This window comes from Vespa velutina, chromosome 1, assembly GCF_912470025.1.
Source record: "Vespa velutina chromosome 1, iVesVel2.1, whole genome shotgun sequence".
NCBI lineage: Eukaryota > Metazoa > Arthropoda > Insecta > Hymenoptera > Vespidae > Vespa > Vespa velutina.
The window spans coordinates 3,247,008-3,269,972 of record NC_062188.1 but is presented as its reverse complement, the minus strand read 5'-3'; the positions used below and the strand labels follow the sequence as shown (position 1 = coordinate 3,269,972).

The 22,965-nt window shown below is 30.1% G+C and overlaps 1 protein-coding gene and 1 long non-coding RNA gene across 3 annotated transcripts; both read left to right on the top strand.

Annotated features, from left to right (window-relative positions):
• Positions 1-5,806: 5,806 nt before the first annotated feature.
• Positions 5,807-19,366, top strand: LOC124948306 (leucine-rich repeat-containing protein 15-like). Of its 2 annotated transcripts, none has more exons than XM_047491745.1 (3): positions 5,807-6,046; positions 16,206-16,601; positions 16,675-19,366. In XM_047491745.1, the coding sequence occupies exons 1-3, from the start codon at positions 6,000-6,002 to the stop codon at positions 18,302-18,304; spliced, it is 2,073 nt and encodes a 690-aa protein (XP_047347701.1). In that variant the 5' UTR covers positions 5,807-5,999; the 3' UTR covers positions 18,305-19,366. The 2 variants fall into 2 exon arrangements, with proteins under 2 accessions (XP_047347701.1, XP_047347710.1); XM_047491754.1 differs by lacking the exon at positions 5,807-6,046 and adding an exon at positions 10,821-10,997.
• A 235-nt stretch (positions 19,367-19,601) lies between these two features.
• On the top strand, positions 19,602-21,446 carry LOC124948316. The gene is made up of 2 exons (XR_007100645.1): positions 19,602-20,278; positions 20,361-21,446. It is a non-coding gene; the product is annotated as an uncharacterized LOC124948316 (long non-coding RNA).
• The last annotated feature ends 1,519 nt before the right edge of the window (positions 21,447-22,965 follow it).

Here is a 22,965-nt window from a genome sequence, read left to right as displayed (position 1 = left end):
TCGTATACACGCCTTGTCCCCTTGCTCGCATTCTATGGAATGCTGGACTCATGCCAAAGTCATTCTCACATAATTTCGAAAGAACACAATTGCCAAAAAATATATGTGACACGATTCGCTATTTCGCGAGCTACGCTATGGGCAATGGCGAATGAAAGAAAGAAAAAGATAGAGAGAGAGAGATAGATAGATAGATAGAGGTAGAGAAAGAGAGAGGAAGATAGAGAGAAAGAGAGAAAGAGAAAGAAAGAAAGAAATTCGTGTGCAAAGAGAAACGATAATCGGAAACTTTCGAATTATTGCGATCGTCGATATTCATTTCTTTGATCTACGTTTATGCGTGCCCGTTCGTGTATAGAAAAGGTAAAATAAAGAAAATGGAGTTTAAATGTGCGATCGCTTGGCGCCAAATCCTTTTAAGAAATTTACTAGTAGTTTCTTCTTTTTCTTCCTTTTTTCTTTTTTTCTTTTCTTTTTTTTTTTTAATATCTTATTTTTAATAATTCTCTTTTTCTTTTTTTTTTTTTTTTTTTTGTATTATCACGAAGCGATCGTGACTTAAATGTAAATATGTAACTGAACGATCTATTTTCATTTGTAATTATTCGACGGATTTATTTTTATGTTCGCTCGAAAAAGAAAAAGATAAAGAAGAAGAAGAAGAAGAAGAAGAAGAAGAAGAAGGAGAAGGAGAAGAGGAAAGAAGCAAAGAAGATTATCGTGGATGTAACTTTTTTAATTTTAACTTTTTATTTATTTTTTTATTTATAATCTTTTTTTTCTCTTTTTTTTTTTCTTTTTTTTTTTTTTTTTTTAATTATTATTATTATTTGTTCATTACATTTTCGTTACAGGACGTAATATTAAAATCGAGATACATCGGCGCCATCTTACGATCAAATTTCTAATCCACCATTCAATGAGAAGTCGATAAAAAGATATATATATATATATATATATATATATATATATATATATAAAATATATTTTTGATCGTAGCTATTTTACATCGTATTGTTAACTCAAAGAAAAAGGATATTTTTAGTCTCAAGGAATTCAAACATACCCAAGTAAATATATACATACATACACACATATATATATATATATATATATATATATATATATATTTGTGTCAATCTAATTGAAAATAAACTCTTGACTCTTGACTTCTTCTTCGGTTGGTTTATTCTAAGATATATCCCTCAACATTTTCGTTTCTCTCTATCTCATGGAATTCTAATTCCACTTTCCGTGCCAAAAGAATACGAATTATTTTCATGTATATGAGAATGTATCGAGAGAGTGAGATGACTTTTCAAGCAAAAAAAAAAGAGAAGAAAAACAAAAAAAGAAAAAAAGAAAAATAAAAAGAAAAGAAAAAAGAGAGAATCTTTTTAGATCGATCATTTCCTATCGATCGTCTTTAAATCGTATTAATATCGATCGTTCATACCGAATGAAATGAGAAAATACGTGATTCGAATAATTTGATAAGGAAAATCTTCAAAATGACAAAATCTTCTAATTGATATCATTCGTTAATATTTTATTTTAATTTTAATAGAAATAAACGCGACATGTACGATACAAAAAAAGTTTTTATCCATCCGACGAATGAAATTAATTAAGATGGAGAATAAAGTTAAATATCTATGAAACGATAATAATAAATTAGAAAGAAATTATTTCGCAAATGAGCTATATTAGGACTCGGCGCAAGAAACGTGATACGCACAAATTGATCGCATTGTCGTCGGTAGAGTTCTTCATGTCGCGATCATCTCATGCCGATAAGCGTAAATGAATTACTCCTGAATTACTTGCATGCGAACGTCGACTTTTTACTTTTTATTTTTATTTTCTTTCTCTCCCTCTCTCTCTCTCTCTCTCTCTCTCTCTCTCTCTCTCTTTCTTTCTTTCTCTATATCGCAGTATGTTGGACATTTACACGAGACTCGTTCGTTCGATATCGTACTTTTCTATCGGAGGGAGGGTTCCTATTTTTATCGTCTACATAATATATTCGTTTTCATTGTTATAGCTAAGGTTGAGAAATAATGAAAAGATTTAAATAAATAGTATTAGAAATAGATAAATAAATACATATACCTTCTAATTAAATATATTTCTAATTAAATATATATATATATATATATATATTGCTTATTAAATATATTACGTAATATTGATAAATTTATATAATATTATTAATAATATTAATAAATTATTTAAGATTAAAATTAATGTATAAGTATATATGAGTGTGTGTATGTGTGTGTGTGTGTGTGTGTGTGTTTGTGTATATAAAGATTTGAATAAGCAGTAGTATATATATATATATATATATATATATGTATATATATATATGTATATATCCTTTATATATTTATTATATAATATAGGTATATAATTATTAATATATTATTATATAATTTATTAATTACTAATAAATTAGATAACATTTAAATTATATATAATTTATTAATTATTAAGAAATTAAATATTCAGTATACAGTATACGATATTAATTATACAATAGAATTTATTATTAAATATACAATAGAAATATGAAAAAGAAATGTGAAAAAAAAAAGGAACTACCGTAGGAATATTTCAATCTCGTCTATGAGATTTAAATATTTAATAATTATTCTCACTCTTTATACATATAATATAATTTATTTTAAGATAATCGATGAAACTGATAGATATCGTGATCGAATCAAATGCAATTAACATATATAGGTATAGAAAGGTAAGTTTGTCGTGTCTAACGTCAATGGCAACGTTAATCCGATGATCCATCCATTCGATTCAGCATAGGTGATCGAAAATGGTCTTACTCTCTCTCTCTCTCTCTCTCTCTCTCTCTCTCACTCTCTCTCTCTCTCACTCTCTCTCTATCTCTCTCTGTACTTGGCAGGTCGTTGTTCGACCCTCACAAGCTTAAAGATGAACAACTAGTGTGCTGTTTCGCAAGACAAACATGCTGACCTTCTACGATTTCTGCTTCCATCCGCGAACATAAACGTCTCTCGTTCCTTTGAAAGCGACACGACACGACATGACACGACACTACACTATACTACACTACACTACACTACAGTACATTACACTAAACTATACTACACTATACTAAACTATACTACACCATATTACACCATACTAGACCACACTGGAGCACACAATATTACATTACACTATACTAGCACATTACACCGCATTATACTATATTACATCATATAATACTATACTATACTAAATTATATATATTACATACTATGCTATAGTACACTACACTACATAAGATTACACGATTATACGACACGATTACACGAACTCGTTGGTCAAAATCACGTGATAGATACATATGTATGTATACATGTATATATATATATATATATATATATATATATATATGTATATGTATATGTAAACGAACGAAAACATATTTGAGATTCACGCGTGTCCCACCGAATGCGTTAGGTTGTATGCACGCGCGACTGTTTACCCTATCAATGCAACTTTGACTACGTTAGTATCAATAGAGTGAGAAAGATAAAGAGAGTGTATATATATATATATATATATGCACACACATACACATGTAATATGTATGTATACACACGTTGAACACACATCGTATAAAAGCCATATCGATTTCTACCCATTGTCTCCTACGGATATTAGCACGCCTATCGAACGCATCTACGTTCGTTCGACTAGCTACACAACGTTACGAGTTAAAAAAAAAAAATAAAAAAAATAAAAAAAAAAAAAAAAAAAAAAAAGGAAAAAAAAAACTTTTTTTAATACAATGATACGAAGACACGAAAAATAATAGTAAAAAGAAAAATAAAAAAGAAAAAAAAAAGAAATAAATAAAAACAACGAAAAAAATGATAAAAAAAAAAAAAGAACAAAAAATACAAAGAATATAAAAGAAAATAATAGAAAGAAAAATCCTACAGCGAAATCCTTATAGCACTATCTCCATCCTTATTTCTATTTAACTCTATATATATATATATATATATATATCTTTCTCTCTCTTTATATCTCTTACTCTGTGCTTTACATACAACCAGGGTAAACTACCCCGTCGAGTCAGTTTTACGACGCTTTTCGCACGCACGACTTTTACTCTCTCTCTCTCTCTCTCTCTCTCTCTCTCTCTCTCTCTCTCTCTCTCTCTCTCTCTCTCTTCCTCTTTCTTTCTTTTTTACTCTCATACCTATACATATATACGCGCATACACACACGCACACGCACACGCACACACACACACACACACACACACACACACACTCATATACACCTATATTTTTGATATGAAACTGGTGTTTCTGTGTTTTTATTAACGCTTTATAGACCAACGTCGACGACGTCTCATCCGTGCAAATAAAAATTCCTATAATCCTTGACGCCGGACTTCCTCTATTTCAAAGTTATATGCGACTATCCCCTCTCTCTCTCTCTCTCTCTCTCTCTCTCTCTCTCGTTCATTTTTTTCTTTATCTCTCTATCTTTTTTTTTTCACCGTCTTTATATTCGCTTCTCACTCTACTCATATTCGACTCCGACAATTAAAATATTCATATTGTTCGTTTTAATCCGCTGGTAGACAGCGACGAAAACGTCGACTTTTTGTCGCTTTTCGTTTTGGCAAATATCGTTAAAGGGAAAGAGTGAAAGAGAGAAAGAGAAACAGAAAGAGAGAGAGAGAGAGAGAGACAGAGAGAGAGAGAGAAAGAGAAAGAGATGCCAGAGGAGAAGAACAATTTCGAGTCCCGTGGCGAGGGATTAAATCGTAACGACAAATTCGTTGTTTTATCTTATTTCCGTTCTCTCCGTTCTTGATTGCCCCTTGTTTTATATATATATATATATATATATATATATATATATATATATATATATATATGTATATATATGTATGTATATATATGTATGTATATATATATAAAAATGTATGTATGTATGTATATATATGTGTATATATACATATGTTGCTTAATCGCCGTCGATTTACCTCTTTACTTGATGACTTATGTTTCATTGTCATCTACGTATACATTATATATCCATGCATGCATATATTTATATATATGTATGTGTGTATATATATATATATATATGTATATGTGAATATATAATATAATATGTATGTGTATGTGTTTATATTTGTTAATATTATTGATATAATATATAATAAAATTAAAATAAATATTGAAAAAATAATATAACTATATTTATATATATATATATATATTCATATATATATATATATAATTATTATATATATATTTTTTTACAAATCGCGATATTAACGTACGTGATTATGTATAATATTATAATAAATCTAAAAATTAACGACCAATCAACGTCGATCTTTCAGAATTACGAGGAGTCGTTTATTGGTCTAAAATCTATTAATGCAAATCATCTAAAGATATTTCGAGTCTAATCGAATAAATAAATAAATAAATGAATATACTTCTTTTTATTCTCCCTATAGGGAAACTTATTTTTTCTTTTTTTTCTCCTTCTCTTTTTTTCTTTTTTTTTTTATTTTAGATAAAAACGTTTATAAAATCTATACACGTTATATATAATATATATATATATATATGTAAGTACATAGAAAGTAACTTTTCATGATAACCTTCTCATCGCGAAAAGTCGTCGAACGTCGTCGAACCTCGATCATCGTCATCGTCCGTCGTCTTCGTTGTCTTCGTCGTTGTCGTCGTGGTCGTCGTGGTCGTCGTGGTCGTCGTGTTAAGACGCATGCGCGTGTATACATATATGCCATTGGTTCTCATAGTACGTGCATGAGTCGTCTCGTAATCGTTATCTCTCACAGAAAAGAGTAGTGCAGAAGGAGAAGCCTTTACGAAAATTCAGAAAAACGTGTTAAATATATTCAACGGCGACTACTCCCTTCTCCCCTTGGTTGATTGTCGGCGCTAAGCCGGTAGAAACCAAACAAAAACATGGACGAAAGGCAGATACCGTCATTTCTCATCGGGACGTCCTGCAGGTAACAACATACAGAAAACTCACGAGGTTACAAGAGCCGCTACCATCGCTTATTGTTAGTCGGCATACGATCGATCGATTTTTCCTTATTTCCTTATATCGTTTTATATTATTTTATTCTCTTTTATTTTATTCTCTTTTATTTTATTTTATTTTACTTTATTTTATTTTATTTCATTTTATTTCATTTCATTTCGATATATATTTTTTATCTTTATTTTATTTTATTTTATTTTATTTTTTGTTATTTTACCCTTTTTTGTTACGCTCGACCAGCAACCCCTGCTGTATAAATTTTCTCTAACCCTCTATACTCCCTTCCTTTCTTTTTCTCTTTTTTTTTTGTTTTTCTTTCTCTCTCTCTCTCTCTCTCTCTCTCTCTCTCTCTCTCTTTGTTTCTCTTTTGCAACGCCAGGTAGCAACAATCAGACACATTGAAAACGATCGTGGTAACGAGAAATTTGATTGGTCAGTGAATAAAATTCGTCAATTGCCGTTTCTTTTTCCTGTTTTTTATTTATTATTATTATTATCATTATTATTATTATTATTATCATTAGTTTCTTTTTTGTTCTTTATTACCGGCGTACGTGTTGTATAATTTTAATTGCGTAATATTGTCGAGAGATAATTGCTCGTTTATATTTCAATTTCGTATAATCTCGTAGAAATTTGAATATATGCATATACGTTTCGTTAAAATGTTGTAAATAGATTTGAAGACAGGAAATGATATTTGGTGGCGTTTGTATAATGGAAAGATCGTACGAAAGATATCATCCAATCACCATCGATGGATCGTTCTACATAAATTTCATAGGTTAACATGATGTATCTCTTTTCTCTCTCTCTCTCTCTCTCTCTTTCTCTCTCTCTCTCTTTCTCTCTCTCTCTCTCTCTCTATCTCTCTCTCTATCTATCCATCTATCTATCTTTCTCTCTCTTTCTCTATCTATCTCTCTTTCTCTCTCTCTCTCTCTCTCTCTTTGATTTGATGGAATTTCGCCAAAAATTCAATTCAATTAAAACGAATCGATGAATATAATTGAGTGAATAGAATATTTTTAGGAAAGTTATTGGTAGGTCAGGTTAGGTTAACTAGATACTAAAAAGGCGGGATTTTAAACATCCGTCGATAAAAGCGGAATTCTGAGGGAGAGAGAAAGAGAGAAAGAGAGAAAGAGAGAGAAAAGAGATAAAGGATCATACGTTCGTTCGATGAAAAAATATGAAATATTGACGAATTTCTAACGAAAACGTACGAACGCGGACTAAACCATGATTCTTTTATCTTTATTTTTAATTAACAAATCTTGGTATTGATTCGTACGCAATGTGTGTGTTCGTTTTTTATGTGTGTGTGTGTATATATAAAAGGTGGGGTAGCTGCATATGGCGGAATATTACGAATTTTTATTTATTTATTTTTTGTTGTATTTTTTTTCTTTTTTTTTCTTTTTTTTTCTTTTTTTTTTTTTTTTTTTTTTTTTTTTTTTTTTTTTTTGAAGCTACATATCTCGAAGGCATACATCTTTTTTAACACCCGAATCTCTGTATTTGTTTGTTATAATATACAGGGTGGGTTCGAAGTTAACAAATTATTTGAAAAATCGAGACTTCTTTTTATAGGTTAAATTTTTTACAGTAATTAATTTTTCAAGATTTTTTACAGTAATCTTTTTTTTTCGAGATTTTTTATAGGTTAAAGTTTTTTTTTATTTTCTTTCAAATCGTAAAACTATACAAGCCTAGTAACTTTTCATTTTGATTATGATTTTGATTTTGAGATAGAAACATTTGGTATATATTGTAATTGTTAATAATCTTTCCTTTTTTTCTTTTTTATAATTTCAATATTACGTAATTATTGCATATATCTCTTAGGATATCTCTTTAATACCTTATTTACATAAGTTTTATTGTCCGTTACGATAAAATTGATAATATTTCTCAACTTCTTAATTGACGAGACATATACATACGAAGGTGTTCGTTTACAATGTGCTGAATAAAGATCATATGTCACGCGTGCTTTAAAACGAAAACATGACGTAATAGTTAGAACAGACCGAGAATATTCCATTTAGGAATAATTAACATTGTAAATGCTTTTTTTTTTTTTTTTTTTTTTTTTTTTTTAAATATAATGATCAAGTAAGACGACAAAAATTTTGAGTTACATCGTATTTTCGTATTCTTCGAGTTATATAGGGAAAAAAAAAAAAACATTATATTTTGATTTAGATTTCAATTATTTATTGATAAAATTAACGATGCACATTTTATTTCATTTGTTACGATTTATACAGAGCGCAAATCAACTGCTGATACAATCGTATGTGTAGCGGTAATATAAATTCTTTTTCTAAAAGATTTTTATTGTAAAAAGAAAAAAAAAAAAAAAGAAAGAAAAAAAAATCTTCTCTCATATTTTATAATAAGAATAATGTTTATATTGGGACGAATAATTGTGTTTATATTGTGAAATGCAATCCAACAATTGCAACAAAGATAAATAACGTAGTATAAAATGAATTAATATAAAATGAAATTAATATCGATGATAAATATAATGTTTATGTCGTCGGAAGTGACGGTATTTATATTACATAAAACGCAATGAAACAATTCCAAACCAAAATAAATAATACAGATGATGAATATAATATGAATTAATTTTGATGGCAAACATAATGTTTATATTCGATTGGATTAATGACGTTTCTATCGTAAAACAAAATGAGAAATAGTTACAAATCAAGATAAACGATTTGAGATGATTATTTATATAACATGAATTAATTTTATTATATCAAAAATAATGTTTATATCGTTACAAATAATTCGGCTTTGTGTTTTGTAATATATTATTTTTCAATGGAATAAAACGATTATTGTGCCGCGTTCGTCATTGAATTTACAATTGATAGTTTTCAAATTATAATTTCGAATTAGTTACGAAGAAATTTCAATTTATGATTAAATTAAACATCGAGATATCTTTTATACATTTTTATTTCTTTCTTTTTTTTTTTATAATTTTTTTTTTATTTTCTTTTTTTTTTTCATTTTTGGAAATTAAATAAATGATGCATTTGTTAAACGAACGAACGCATTCGTTTCTATCACCTACCACCCCCTGCCAACTTCGCTTATATCACTCTCCTTCCTCCTACGCAGTTATTTACTATTTTTCTCTTCTAAAAGAGGAAATCGCATTGGCGATGCTTACGAATATCGATATTATTACACATTATGTCGCAATCGTTCTAGATATGTAACATGACGTTCTATTTCTAAACAAGAACAATGGCCGAATACATTTCGTAGTTGTATATATATATATGCATATATATATATATATATATTATCAATATTTGAAACAACAAGTTCGTAACATTCAGGAAGAGCCTATTCGTTCAACTGAAAATCGATGATTCCGATGCTTGACCGATATTTAGAAAAAGAATTATCGATAGTTTGCGAATTGCTTCGAACATTCTGCATACATACATATGTGTGTGTGTGTGTGTGTGTGTGTGTGTGTGTGTATCTATTTGTGTACATATGCATATGTGTTTGAATGCAAGCATGTATATATGTATGTATATATGTTTGTATATATACATATGTATATACACATGTACATATGTAGATATGTACATGACGTCGATATTATTATCTCGATATTTGTATTACTCGTAATCGATCAGAACAATAGCTTAATATCCTCGATATTCGAGATATTAATTATATAGACGATTATACGAAATCGTACGTGCTATGTATTATACCGAATTAATCTCTAGACGCATATATATATATATATATATATATATATATATATATATGTATATGTATATGTATATAACTTTGGCGCACATTAATTATGTAGTTAAAATTAAATTAAATAGTATATGTATGCAAATTTGATGATGATGATGATGATGATGATGATGATGATGATGATAATGATGATAATGATAATGATAATGATAATGATAATGATAATCATTATTATTATTATTATTATTATTATTATTATTATTATTATTAATATTTAATATTGATAATATTATTTATTATATCATTAATAATAGTAATAGTAATAATAATAATTATTATTATTATTACTACTATAAATTGATTGAAACAATTTACAATCTCAATTATTACGTATATACCATACGACAAATTCTTGCGAAATATAAGATATCATAAATCATAATTTCTCGTGACTTATAATATTCCATAAATTTGTGATAATAAACTTGACGAATATTTTGGTTAATTTCATTGCTGATTGGTTAATCATGGCTGATTTTGTCGAACATTCGAGAAGATTAAATATCGACGAATATCGACATTATGTAATAATAGTACTTTACACATATGTTGTGTCGTGAGAGAGACAGAGAGAGAGAGAGAGAGAGAGAGAGAGAGAGAGAGAGAGAATGTGTGTGTAAGAGAGAGTAAGAGAGAGAGAGAGAGAGAGAGAGAGAGAGAGAGAGAGAGAGAGAGAGAGAGATACAATAAGATGCAACCCCAAGAGAAAAAAAGAAATACAGTAAAAAGTACGCGCGCGTGCGTATGCGTGTATATGTTTGTATGGATTGTGTGTGGTGAAAGAAAGAGAGAGAATAAATACGTCGAAGGAAAGCATGCGGTAGAGAGAAAGAGAGGAAGAGAGGAAGAATAACAGAGAGAGAGAGAGAGAGAGAGAGAGAACGGGTCAGTTCATGTACGACGCCAGGTTTCGCTACGATCGTTCGGTGTTCTCTCATTGCCGGTCGTCAGTAATAAGCTTGATTTTAAAGCAGAACTAGTTTAACATTCAACGTGTCCACTTTATTTTCAATTAAATTCACGAGGATAAACGTTTGTGTGTATTTTGAAATAGATAAAAACCTCGCTATAACCGGCATATATTTTTCCCTTTGGTGTTTCACATGGTATGTATGTGTATATATATATATATATATATATATATATATGTAATAATTATATAAAGGAAATAAAATAATGAGAGAGAGAGAGAGAGAGAGAGGAATAAAAGAGAGAGAAAAAAATGTTATATTATATAAATATATTAAATGTGTGATATATATTATATAATATAAATATAAAAAATATATAATTATATTACATGTATTATATATATATTTATTATATTATTTATATATAATATAGTAAATAAATATGTGTATATATATATATATATATATATATATATATATATAATATAGAGAGAGAGAGAGAGAGAGATATGAAAACAATAAAAGATAATAATCTGTATACGATTAAACGACGATTGAACTTGAATCATGTTTCTTATTTTGTTCGACATTGCTTATGCGTCATTGTCATTGGCCATGGTCATTTGTTGTACGTGAATCGCACGATTTTACGACGACCTAACCTTTAACTGTCTTTTTATCATTTTTTTTTTCTTGTTTCTTTCTTTTTTCTTCAATTTTATCCATATATATATATATATATATCATCTCTTATAATTTTATTTTTTTTTTTTTAACTTTCTTTCTCTCCCATCGAATGATTTATTTATTTATATATTTATTTACGTATTTATTTTCTCTCTCTCTCTCTCTCTCTCTCTCTCTCTCTCTCTCTCTCTCTCTCTCTCTCCCTTTCTATCCATTTCTATATACATATATAATTTTCTTTCGTTTTATTTTCTCGTTTTTTTCTCTTTCTTATTTTTTTTTTCTTCTTTTTTTTTTCTTCTTTTTTTTTTCTTTTTTTTTTTTAAATTTTCCATGGTTTTCGTGTACGTACGAACTTTGTTCACACTCCGAAGATAATTCATTCGGAGGGTGTCGATTATTGGGTATTATGTAATGATAATGGAAGAGACTATTCGCGAATGCTTTTAACCCGATAGAAAATCACTCTGTGCCCGTCCGATGTGTTTACTTAATTAAGTGAAACTTCGATCGACCGATAAAACATTTGATCTCGATTAGAAATGAGAACGCGGTACTTTTCACATTTCATCCTACCCCTATACTATATATATAATATAATATAATATAATATAATATAATATAATATAATATATTATAATATAATATAATGTAATGTAATATAATAGAATAGAAAATAATGCAATATATACATATATACACACACAACTATATATATGTATATAATATATATAAATGTATATATATATATATGTTCATCGATAGCGACGATCATCTACTTTTCGTATTTTATTCGTTAATTGGTCAAATGTCCTTCGCGGGAAATTGTTTTCAAGCGTATGTAGGTTGTGCTGCGTAATCAAAAATGGCCGACTCGTTAAAAATACATACATGCAATACTGATCCATTTTCTCTCTCTTTCTCTCTCTCTCTCTCTCTCTCTCTCTCTCTCTCTCTCTCTGTGTTTATTTGTCTCTTCGTCTCCCTCTCTTTTTTTTCTACGACCTTAACTCAATTGTCTTTGCCAAGAACGTATTAACAAGTAACAAAATAAACTAATTGAATGATTTGAAATCGATATTTCTTTTTTTTTTTTTTTTTTTTTTTTTTTTTTTACGAAAGTACTAATCAATTCTATCTTAATTAACTTCTTTGCTTTTATTCTTAAGTTCTACTCTTCGTGTCGGTTTTTATACTTTTAATCTACTATCTCGAAAAAATCTGTATACATTTCATCAAACAATGAAAAAAGTTTAACAGTATGATTATCTAGATACAGCTACGATACTGTAATTACTTGCTTAAGAAATTTAGTTCATTTTTTCTTTTTTTTTTTTTTTTTTTAGATATTATTAACTCTACGATCAAATAAGTTCATTTCATATATATATATATAAAATGAGGTTATTAAACGAGGATGTACGAGTAATTCCGATGTAATCTGACTTTCGTATTTTAAAATGGCGCTTTAATACAAGTGTAAAATCCAATTTGTTAGACTTAATGAAAGTGATATTTTGTTTTCTCGTTAAGCATCTTATTCATGATTTACATGTGATTTGTTTTTAATGATATCTTTTTTTTTCTTCCTCCTTTCTTTCTTTCTATTTTTTTTTTTTTATTTCTCCTTCTTTTTTTTTCTAATTCTTTAACCTCATAGATTTTTGGTTTTCTCTTGTAACAGCTTATCAGTGAAAACACGCATACTTTGTTGCACAGTCGTTCTTTTTATTCACGGTTGTTAGACACGCGCACGCATACACATAAACATATACTTACGTACTTAATGTTAGTCTTCGTAGTAATAATTCTTACTCACGAGTTATGCGTGCATCCGTCCTTTAAGTTAGTATAATCATACTCATGAATTCATTGCCATCGCGACGTTCAACATTTTTTGTCCAGCTCGAATTCATTCGTAAATCTTTTACACGTGCGCATTTACATGTGGATATAATATTTGTGTAGAGAAAATACATGTGTAGTATGTGTATGTAAATATAAATCTTACTCGATGTAAGGTGTGCGCGTGCGCACGGACGGACGTACGGCACAAACCGCGATGGAACGCGCGCGTAGATTTAAACAGTCCGTGCAATTCGCTGACATGTTTTCTCGTTCAACCGTAATACAATATATAATATACTGGGTGAGAAATTTCTAACGGGAGTTGCGTGAAAATAATTTGAGATAGTCGGTGTACAGGAAACTATTTTTCATCGAGAAGAATTTAATTATTTTGAAAGAATTCCATGAATTAGAGAAATTTTTTTAATATTTTTTTTATCTCTCTATCTCTTTCTCTCTCTCTCTCTCTCTCTCTCTTTCTTTCTCTTACATACACACTCTTTTTCTCTCTGAATTAAATAGTTACAATTATTTAATTAATATATTATATATATATAGCTTTTTTTTTTAAGTGATAGATCATTATAACTCTTAGATTTCAGCAAGAAAAAAAGAATCAGCGTATAAAATATATTATAGTTGATAGAATAATATAAATAATGCAATAAATTTTTTACAAAATTACTGAATATTAATTTAATCAATAAAATGTCACAGACATATACAGGGTGGAGAAAGAAAGGTTTTCTCTTTCTTTCTTTCTTCCTTTTTGTTTTTTTCCTACCCTCAACTAAAAATTAGAAACTAGAAAATATATATAAAATACTATATAGCAACCTTGTATATATAAAATACTATAAATAGAAATGGAAACTTTAATAGTAGCATTTATTTTCCACTAATTAGAGGATTAAATGAGGCAGACTGTGTATATAGATTCATTGATAGGAGAATTAGAACGCTCAGATGGGCACGATTAGACGTATTAAAAAGATTTGTAAAAACATTCTTTGCAGAGTCTAGTAACATATACATACATATTGCTATTTATTTACTTTTTGTTTTTTTTTTCTTTTTTTTTTTTAAAGAAAATAAGGTAACGTTAGAGACCAACGCCATTTTATTTTTGTTCTTGGTCATGGTGATATAAATAAGAGAGGGAGAGAATGAATATTCGGTCGGGCAAGTGGCCCTTGAAATTAACTGGTTACTTTAGAAAACGGAGTCGGGAATAACCATTTTTCTTCTCTTTTTCTTACTTCCTCTTTTTCCCTTGTTTTTTTTTTTTTTGTGTTCTTTTTGATTTTATATATATATATATATTTTCTTTTTTGTTCTTTTTCTTCTGACAATCTTCGAGAGCAGGAATATGATGGATTAAGAAAAGAGATTCGTCCATATTCTTTTTCTTTTTTTTCTTTCCTCTTTTTTTTTTTTTTTTTTTTTTTTTTTTTTTTTTTTTTTAGGGTCGACCAAGTGTCTCGTGGATTCACGAAAGGAAACGTAACGAGCAATCGCGTTTGTTTTGAGAGTCAAAAGCGAAAGAAAGCTAATTATCCAAAGTAGAGGGACACCTTTTTTTTTTTTTTCTTTTTTTTTTCTGCTTACCTCCTATCCGTGTACACGATAGAGAAAGAAAGAAAGAAAGAAAGAAAGAAGGGGGAAGATAAAATCGGTGAAAATGGGAGAATAGGGAAAGGAGAGAGGGATGACGGTCGAGGTCGGATAAAGGGAGGAGGATCGCGAGGGTTGACTAAGGTGGAGTCGAGACGTAAATTCGAATGGAAGGAAAGCGTCCGCCCCGAAGGTCTGAAGTCTCTACCGAAAGCTGAACTCTGGCGCATAAAGAAAGACGATATTTGGAAAAAGTATGAATGTCTCGGGTGGAGTTTGAATGCAAATGACTGTCAAGCTCCGGCGGTTCCCCAAGAGAAGGTTGAAGAGGAGGAGGAGAAGGTAGAGAAAGAGGAAGGAAGATGGAGAAGGACGAGGACGAGGAAGAACAGCACCACGAGGCCGAGGACGACGACGAAGGACGACGAGTGTTAGGGAATCCTTCCTATGAAATGAGATTTGAAGAGAAAGAGAGAAGGAAAAAGGATTCCGCGGCGCCAAAGGCAAGACGACTGCGAAAAATAAAGAAGGAAGGGATCGAAAACGGAAAATGTACCGCCTTCGAGCTGTTCTCTCTCTCTCTCTCTCTCTCTCTCTTTTTTTTTCTTTTTCTTTTCTCTTCCCTCAAGGGAGGACGTCGTCGAGTAAAACGGGCAGAGGCCGAAAGCAAACTCCGCGCGGGTGGAAAAGCTCCAGGAATCAGTCGACCGTGTGGAACGCCTACCGTGTCGTTCTGCCGGAAAGCTCCTACTACTCTTATAGCTTCGTTCGTTGTACAACTACCCAAGTCTCATCCTCTCTTATCCTCTCTCATTCTCTCTCATTCTCTCTCTCTCTCTTTCTCTTTTTTTTTCTCTCTTTCTTTTTGGCTCTTGCCAGAGGCGCCGACGAGTTCTTCCTTTGTCCCCAGCACTCGTCTATTCCAAGGGGATAAAAGAGAGAAACGGCATAACGTTCTGCAATGTAATTTACCGCCAAGACCAAGACTATGTCGGTTTCGCGTGATGATAATCTTTGATAATGGACGCGTGCTACTGCTCCTGTCTTGTTTGTTCTTACATAGAATTGTCCCTTTGGTCTTCATGCTTTCTTCCATCAGTTCATTGTTAATACGTTCACACACATACATATACATACATACACACGCGCGTGCATGCACATACATACGCGTACGTGCACACGCGCGCGCCTATATCTTATTTAATGTATTGTATATTATTAAAAAATTTCTTTATCTCTTGTTTCCAAATTTAGATATCGATCGGTAAACAGAATGTTAGGACTGTTCCTGCTTTTAACCAGTCTAATTGCATCGGCTCTCTCTTTCAACGCCGAGTTAGCTGAACAAGAATGCCCGGTCGACTGTCACTGTCACTATTTCCGTATCAACTGGGTGACCGATTGCTCGGAAAGCAACCTGACCAGCATCTCATACGGTGAACTCAGCCCGAACGTTTATGTACTTGACATGAATGGCAATAATATAAAACGCTTTGGACCATTTCCACATGGTATTAAGCTGAGACGACTTCAGATGGCACATAATCGACTTTCCCAACTCAAATATGAATCTTTTGCCGGGCTGACATATCTCTTGGATGCCGATTTTTCTTTCAACGCCATCACTCACGTCGATTCAGAAGCTTTTAGGTAATATTAGAATACGTTTGTTGTTATGTGAAACACGGCATAAGTTTAACTCGTTAAATCTTATATCTAATAGGGACAGTGCAGGCTTGATCACGTTGGAACTTCAGAACAACCCGATAGCAACGGTGAAGGGTCCTTTCCTGAATTGTCGGTCGCTTCTCTATTTGGATTTGAATTCATGCGGCATTCGTAAACTGAATAACCAATTTTTTCACAACACGACGAACCTGAACAAACTCGATCTATCTCACAATCCTCTACAAAGGATAGAACCCGGCCCTTTCGACCACTTGACCAATCTCGAGTACCTCAAATTGAACGGCTGCAACTTGACTCACTTATCGCCCGATACGTTTGCGCACTTGGAAAATTTGCGAGAACTCGAGATGCAGGAAAACGATTTGCGATTGTTAAGTTGGACTAACGTATTAGCTCCGCTCATTCGTTTGGAGAATCTCGATATAAGAAAAACTTTGATTACCAATTTACCAGGCGATGCTTTCGCTAAAAACTTGTATCTTCGACAATTGGTATTGGCCGACAATGAACTCTGGCATTTGGACGTTGGCAATACTCTTGGTCACAATCTCCACAGCTTGCAATCCTTGGATTTGTCCAATTGTAATCTTCAGGATCGCTTGTCCGAAGAGGCTTTCAAAAACGCCAGTAAGCTTCGAGTATTGAATCTGAGCGGCAATCCCATGTTCGCAGCAGACCTAACTGTAGTCTTACGGCACTTACCTAAGCTTCACAAACTTTCTCTGAGCCATTGCAACTTGCGTAAATTGCCAACCGCTTTCGAGGTTTTCGAAAATCTCGAAGAACTCGATATCTCTAACAATCCACTTTCGGATGCGTTCGTGAGTTTGTTGAATCCATTAAGCTCCTTAGAATATTTAGACATGTCTTATTGTAATCTCGGTCACGTTGCAAACAATACCTTCGCCCAAATGACATCGCTTAAAAAGCTAATATTGTCAGGAAATAAGCTTCATTCATTGGAGGAAGGTTTGTTCGCTAATTTGACGAGATTGGAAAGTTTAGAGATGAATAATTGTGACCTTCGCAATCCTGTCGATCTAAAGGTCTTCGGTGATCACAACATCACAAACGTGATCGAATTGAAGCTCAGTGGTAATCCACTTAGTATCCCCGACGATGGAGCCCTCCTGCCTGCGCAATTATCCAATCTCGAAATTCTTGACATAAGTAATTGTGATCTTTCTCAATTACATCAGAACATATTCTCGAAGACTAAAAAAATAACGCGATTAAATCTTTCTGGGAATGAAATATCCGGAACCGGGGATTTGACTTGTTTGAGGAAACTAAGATCATTGGAATATTTAGATGTCAGCAACAATAATTTACGCACCATCAATCCTAAGGTCTTTAGATCAAATCCAAATCTTTTGTCGGTTAATCTTTTAGGGAATCCATTCCTTTGTAACTGCTCGATCGTAGAAATGTGGGACTGGGCTGAAAAAGTAAAGAACGATCTTCATGTACTAGTTGGTAGTCGGCCTGCCAACTTTGGAACAGGTGCTGAAAAACTTCGAAAGAGTTTAACTTGCACTTACGACGAAGATACCTATCGTACCATCATAGATCAGAGTAAATCGATGGGTCGTAAGGGTGATATAACGCCAAGTCGTACGTGGGTGAAATACATTCGCGAATCGAATTGTCCTCGTCGTTCATGATATACAATGAAAACTCGGCAACATCCTATATTGGGCCTGTTCTATCAACGAACATGTAAAACCAGGCTCGAACTGTAAACGTTCTAATAATTTTGAATGTATGTCGATTGTATGAAACTCATATTTCTGTTTATTTTTATTTTATTTTAATTTTTTTTTTTCTTTTTATTTCTTTTTTTTTTTTTTTTTTTTTTTTTTTTTTTTTTTTTTTTGTTTGTTTGTTTGTTTGTTTGTTTGTTAGTTCCTTCTTTTTTTCTTTCTCCAAGAGAATTGAGCTGCGACGAACAAACAACGAGAAGGCAGATATTCTTTCTCGTACTATCGATCAAAACTTATATTGAATATTTTCTCAAATTTGTATTATATTTTTCTTTCGGATTAACGATTTGAATTTTATATACTCCGTGAAACGTTATATTATCTTACACTTAAATTGAACAATAAGTTTCTAATATATATATACATATATATATATACACAGACACACACAATGTATGTATATATATGTATACATAAATGTGTCTTATCTTATCTCAAAGACTTAGAAACGTTAGATATATAATTTATATTAAAAGCATAATTCGAAGTTAAAATGTTTTTTTTTCTTCTCCTTTTACGAAGAAACGATACAATCTCATGTTTTTTTGTTCTTTCGCAAACGTACTTCTTGAATCTTCGTTCGATCGACGATAATTATATAATAGTCTCGTAGAAACGAGCGCTTTGTTCTCGAGAAAAATCGATCATAATCATTAACTGCCAAGCGAGAAGTGTGCGAGTAAACAAAATGAATAAAAGAAATCAAAATAATTAATTGCTATATAATAGGTATGCGAAGTCGATCGTAGGGGAAATAAGTACTAAAATTAGATCTTATTTATAAGTTTATTAAAAAAAAAATATATGTATATATATATATATATATATATATATATACTCTATTATTTAATAATTATATAGTTGAAAAGTTTGTCAGGAAATGAATTTATCTCCCGTAGATTTTTTTGGAATTTTAAATCTTATAATTATTGTATGAGAGAGAAAGAGGGAGAGTAAAAGAAAGGAAGAGAGAAAGAGAGAAAGAAAGAGAGAGAGAGAGAGAGAGAGAGAGAGAGTGAGAGAGAGAGAGAGGGGGAAAGAGAGGCCATAAGAGACAATACTTTTGTAAATTTTACATATATATATATATTTTTTCTTATCTGATCCATAGATTTGTTTGTTTTATATATATATATATATATATATTATATCATATTATATTATATTATATATATATATATATATATATATATATATATATAATTTCCTACATAGTTGTTTTTTTAGGAAAAAAATATTAAAAAGGAAAAAAAAAGATAAGAAAAAAGAACCTTATTATTATTATTATTTAATCAAAATAAGTCACTGGAGTGTCTCTACACGAGATAAAAAAAAGAAAAAACAAAAAAAAGAAGAAGAAGAAGAAGAAGACGGTGATCCCTCTCTTATTTATAAGTACATATATATTTGTTTTCGAATATCATTACGAATATAGTATATTGATATTTCGGGCTTATAGAAAAAAGTTATGTCAAAAAGAAAAGAAAAGGAAAAGAGATAGGAAAAGAAAGGAAAGGAAAGAAAAGTATAACGTGTAAAAGAAAAACATTTCCCTCGCGTTTTCATATTTGTCAATGTATAAAATGTCGACATCCGCAGAGAGTAAACGCATCAGCGATCGACTGCGATATAAAAAGTAAAAAAAAAAAAAAAAGAAAAAAAAAAGAAAGAAAGACATATAATACAAATTATATACATACGTTTTTCGTTGCGTTTGCGAGTAAACAGGCGGATAAAGAAAGAAGATAAAAAAAATAATAATAATAATAATTATAGTAAAGCAAAAAAGAAAAAAAACAAAAAGAGGAAAATATAATGTAAAAGACTGTGTTGTTTAATAAATGTATCGTTTTTTCTTGCTAAACAAGGAAATGGGTATGAAAAATTTCTCGAACCTCACATTTTTCGTATTAAAACTCATGTTACTTTCGTTAAAATACAAATTTTTTTTTTATAGATACTTTGGGCTGGTACAAGTAAATAAACGATGAAATTATTTAAAAATGATAAGGGAACAGTACGGGATGAAAGCGTGAAATAAAAGGGAAAACAAAAAAAGAAAAAAAAAATTATGCCATACACGAGGAATCGCATCCATTTGGCCGACTGCAAAAATAAAATGAAAGAAAAAAAAAAAAAAAAAAAGAAGAAGAAACAAAATAAAAATAAAATAAAATAAAATAAATATCGTGCATGTATGTGTATGTACATATGCATGTACGTTTTTCGTTCCATTTTCTAGTAAACAGGCGGATAAAAAAAAAAAAAAAAAAAAAAAAAAAAGAGAGATAAAAACAAAGAAAAAAAGAAAATAATGTAAAAGATCGTGTTGTTGTTGTTGTTATTGTTGTTTAATAAATACATCGTTTTTTATTGTTACTGAATAAGAGAATATAAATAGAATCTTCCCATAGATATTTCGAGTCGTATATATGCACAACGAAATTAATTAGAAAACGAAAAAGAAATCGAAAAAGTGAGTTAGCGTAAAAAGAAAAAGAAAAGAAGCGGCGACATATACGTGAGGAATCGTATCAACGGTGCCGATTGCAAAATAAAAAAAAAATAAAAAGAAAGAAAAAAAAAGAAGGAAATAAAAAAGAAAAGAAAAATAGCATATATACGTTTTTCGTTGAGTTTGCGCGTGAACAGGCGGATAAAAACAAGAGAAAAAAAAGGAAAAAGATTACGTGTCATTTAATAAATGCTTCGTTTTTTTTTTTTTTTTTTTTTTTGATACGAGAGATACAGGATATGAAATTTTTGCGTTAAAAATTGAACGTTTCTTTCGATAATCAAATATTAAAAGAAATTGTCTAATCTGTAAATGATAAACTCAGCCGTATATAAATAACGCGTTTTTGATATCTAATCGTAACGTTAAATATCGGAAAATCAATATGAGAATATACAATTTTAGAAATTTCTTTTACAACTTTTCATTTCTCTTAATCTGTCGTTTCTATCCTTGAACTTTATCAGAAAAGGAAATGAGATTTTTTTTCCTTTTTTTTTTTTTTTTCTTTTTTTTTTTTTTTTAAGAGAAAAATGGAAAACAACAAAAATGCAAAATATGAAATATGTCATTTGATATATGCCGCAGAATTGCAACAAATTTTTAACGAAATAGACTCAAATTTACATTTGAGTAAGCTTTGTATTGATTGCATAAACGCACGCGCGAACGCGCGCGCGCGCGCGCACACACACACACACACACACACATAAGACGGTGATTACGAAACTATTTGTATCATTAGAAATAATTAAAAATATGTATCTTTTGCTCGAAATTATTTTAAGGAATTAAATTTACTTTTAGGAATTAAAATTACCTAAAAGAATTTTTTTTCTCATAAGTATTATATATTTATCAATTTTTATCTAGAATTTTAGAAAAAGAAAGAAAGATAATTATTTTCGTATAATTCATACTTATATTGTTAAAAATAATACTAATTAAAAATTTTTAAATTACATACTTAATTACGTACTATAATAATAATAATAATAATAAATATCAGTTAAAGAAAAAACATATGTCAATTTATTTTTTCTATTTCGATCATTATAGAAGAAAATAATTATTTTCAAATAAGGCAAATCAAAATTTTGTGAAGTTATACCAAAGAATTATTTCTCAAGAATAAATAAATAAATAAATAAATAAATATATATATCTATATATATATATATATATATATATATATATAAATAAAACTATTAATTTTTTCTATGCTTGTCGTGTTAAAAAAAAAAAAAGAAAAAGAGAGAAAAGAAAAAAGAATAATAATTATTTTCAAATAATATAAACCCAAGAAATATTATTATTTATATTATTATTTATATTTGCATTTAGACGACTTTCGTTATCATCGGGCTTATGTATACATTCATGGACATACAGTCATAGGTCACTTTAATGCTAGTCAATTCATTCGATTAGTGAATGAACGGAGTTGGCTAACTGAGGACAGTGAAACGTTTTCGTCGACTAATCGACTAATAAAGTTACACGGTGTCAGTTGAAAAAGATTTTTTGTCATTTAATTTATTCGACCGTGTAAATGGTTAATAATCGGTCAACTACATGACCGGGACACAATAGTCTATATAGCGATAAAAGATTGACACGAGAGAAAGAGAAAGAGAGAGAGAGAGAGAGAGAGAGAGAGAAAGATAAAGCGTGAAACGTGTAATAAAAACTTTTATCACGACGTAAATACTACATTAGATTATGTCTTTTTACTCATCCATTAATTACTTCGAGATAATTTAATTTATTGCTATTACTAGACAACCATAATCGAACAATTTTTCTTATTTTTCATAAGATAATAAATGTTAACAGATCAAAGGGGGGAAAAAAAAAAAACAAAAAAAAAGAGAAAAATGAGGAATGTCGTATCAAATTCTTATCAAACGTATTAACAAAGTCCAATCGAACGACGATAATCAAGGAATAATTTGCGTTATCTGCGCGATTTGATTGAAGACGATTATTTTTATTATGAATTTCGATGGAAAGTTCGTAATAAAATATTTCTATTATTTTTATTATA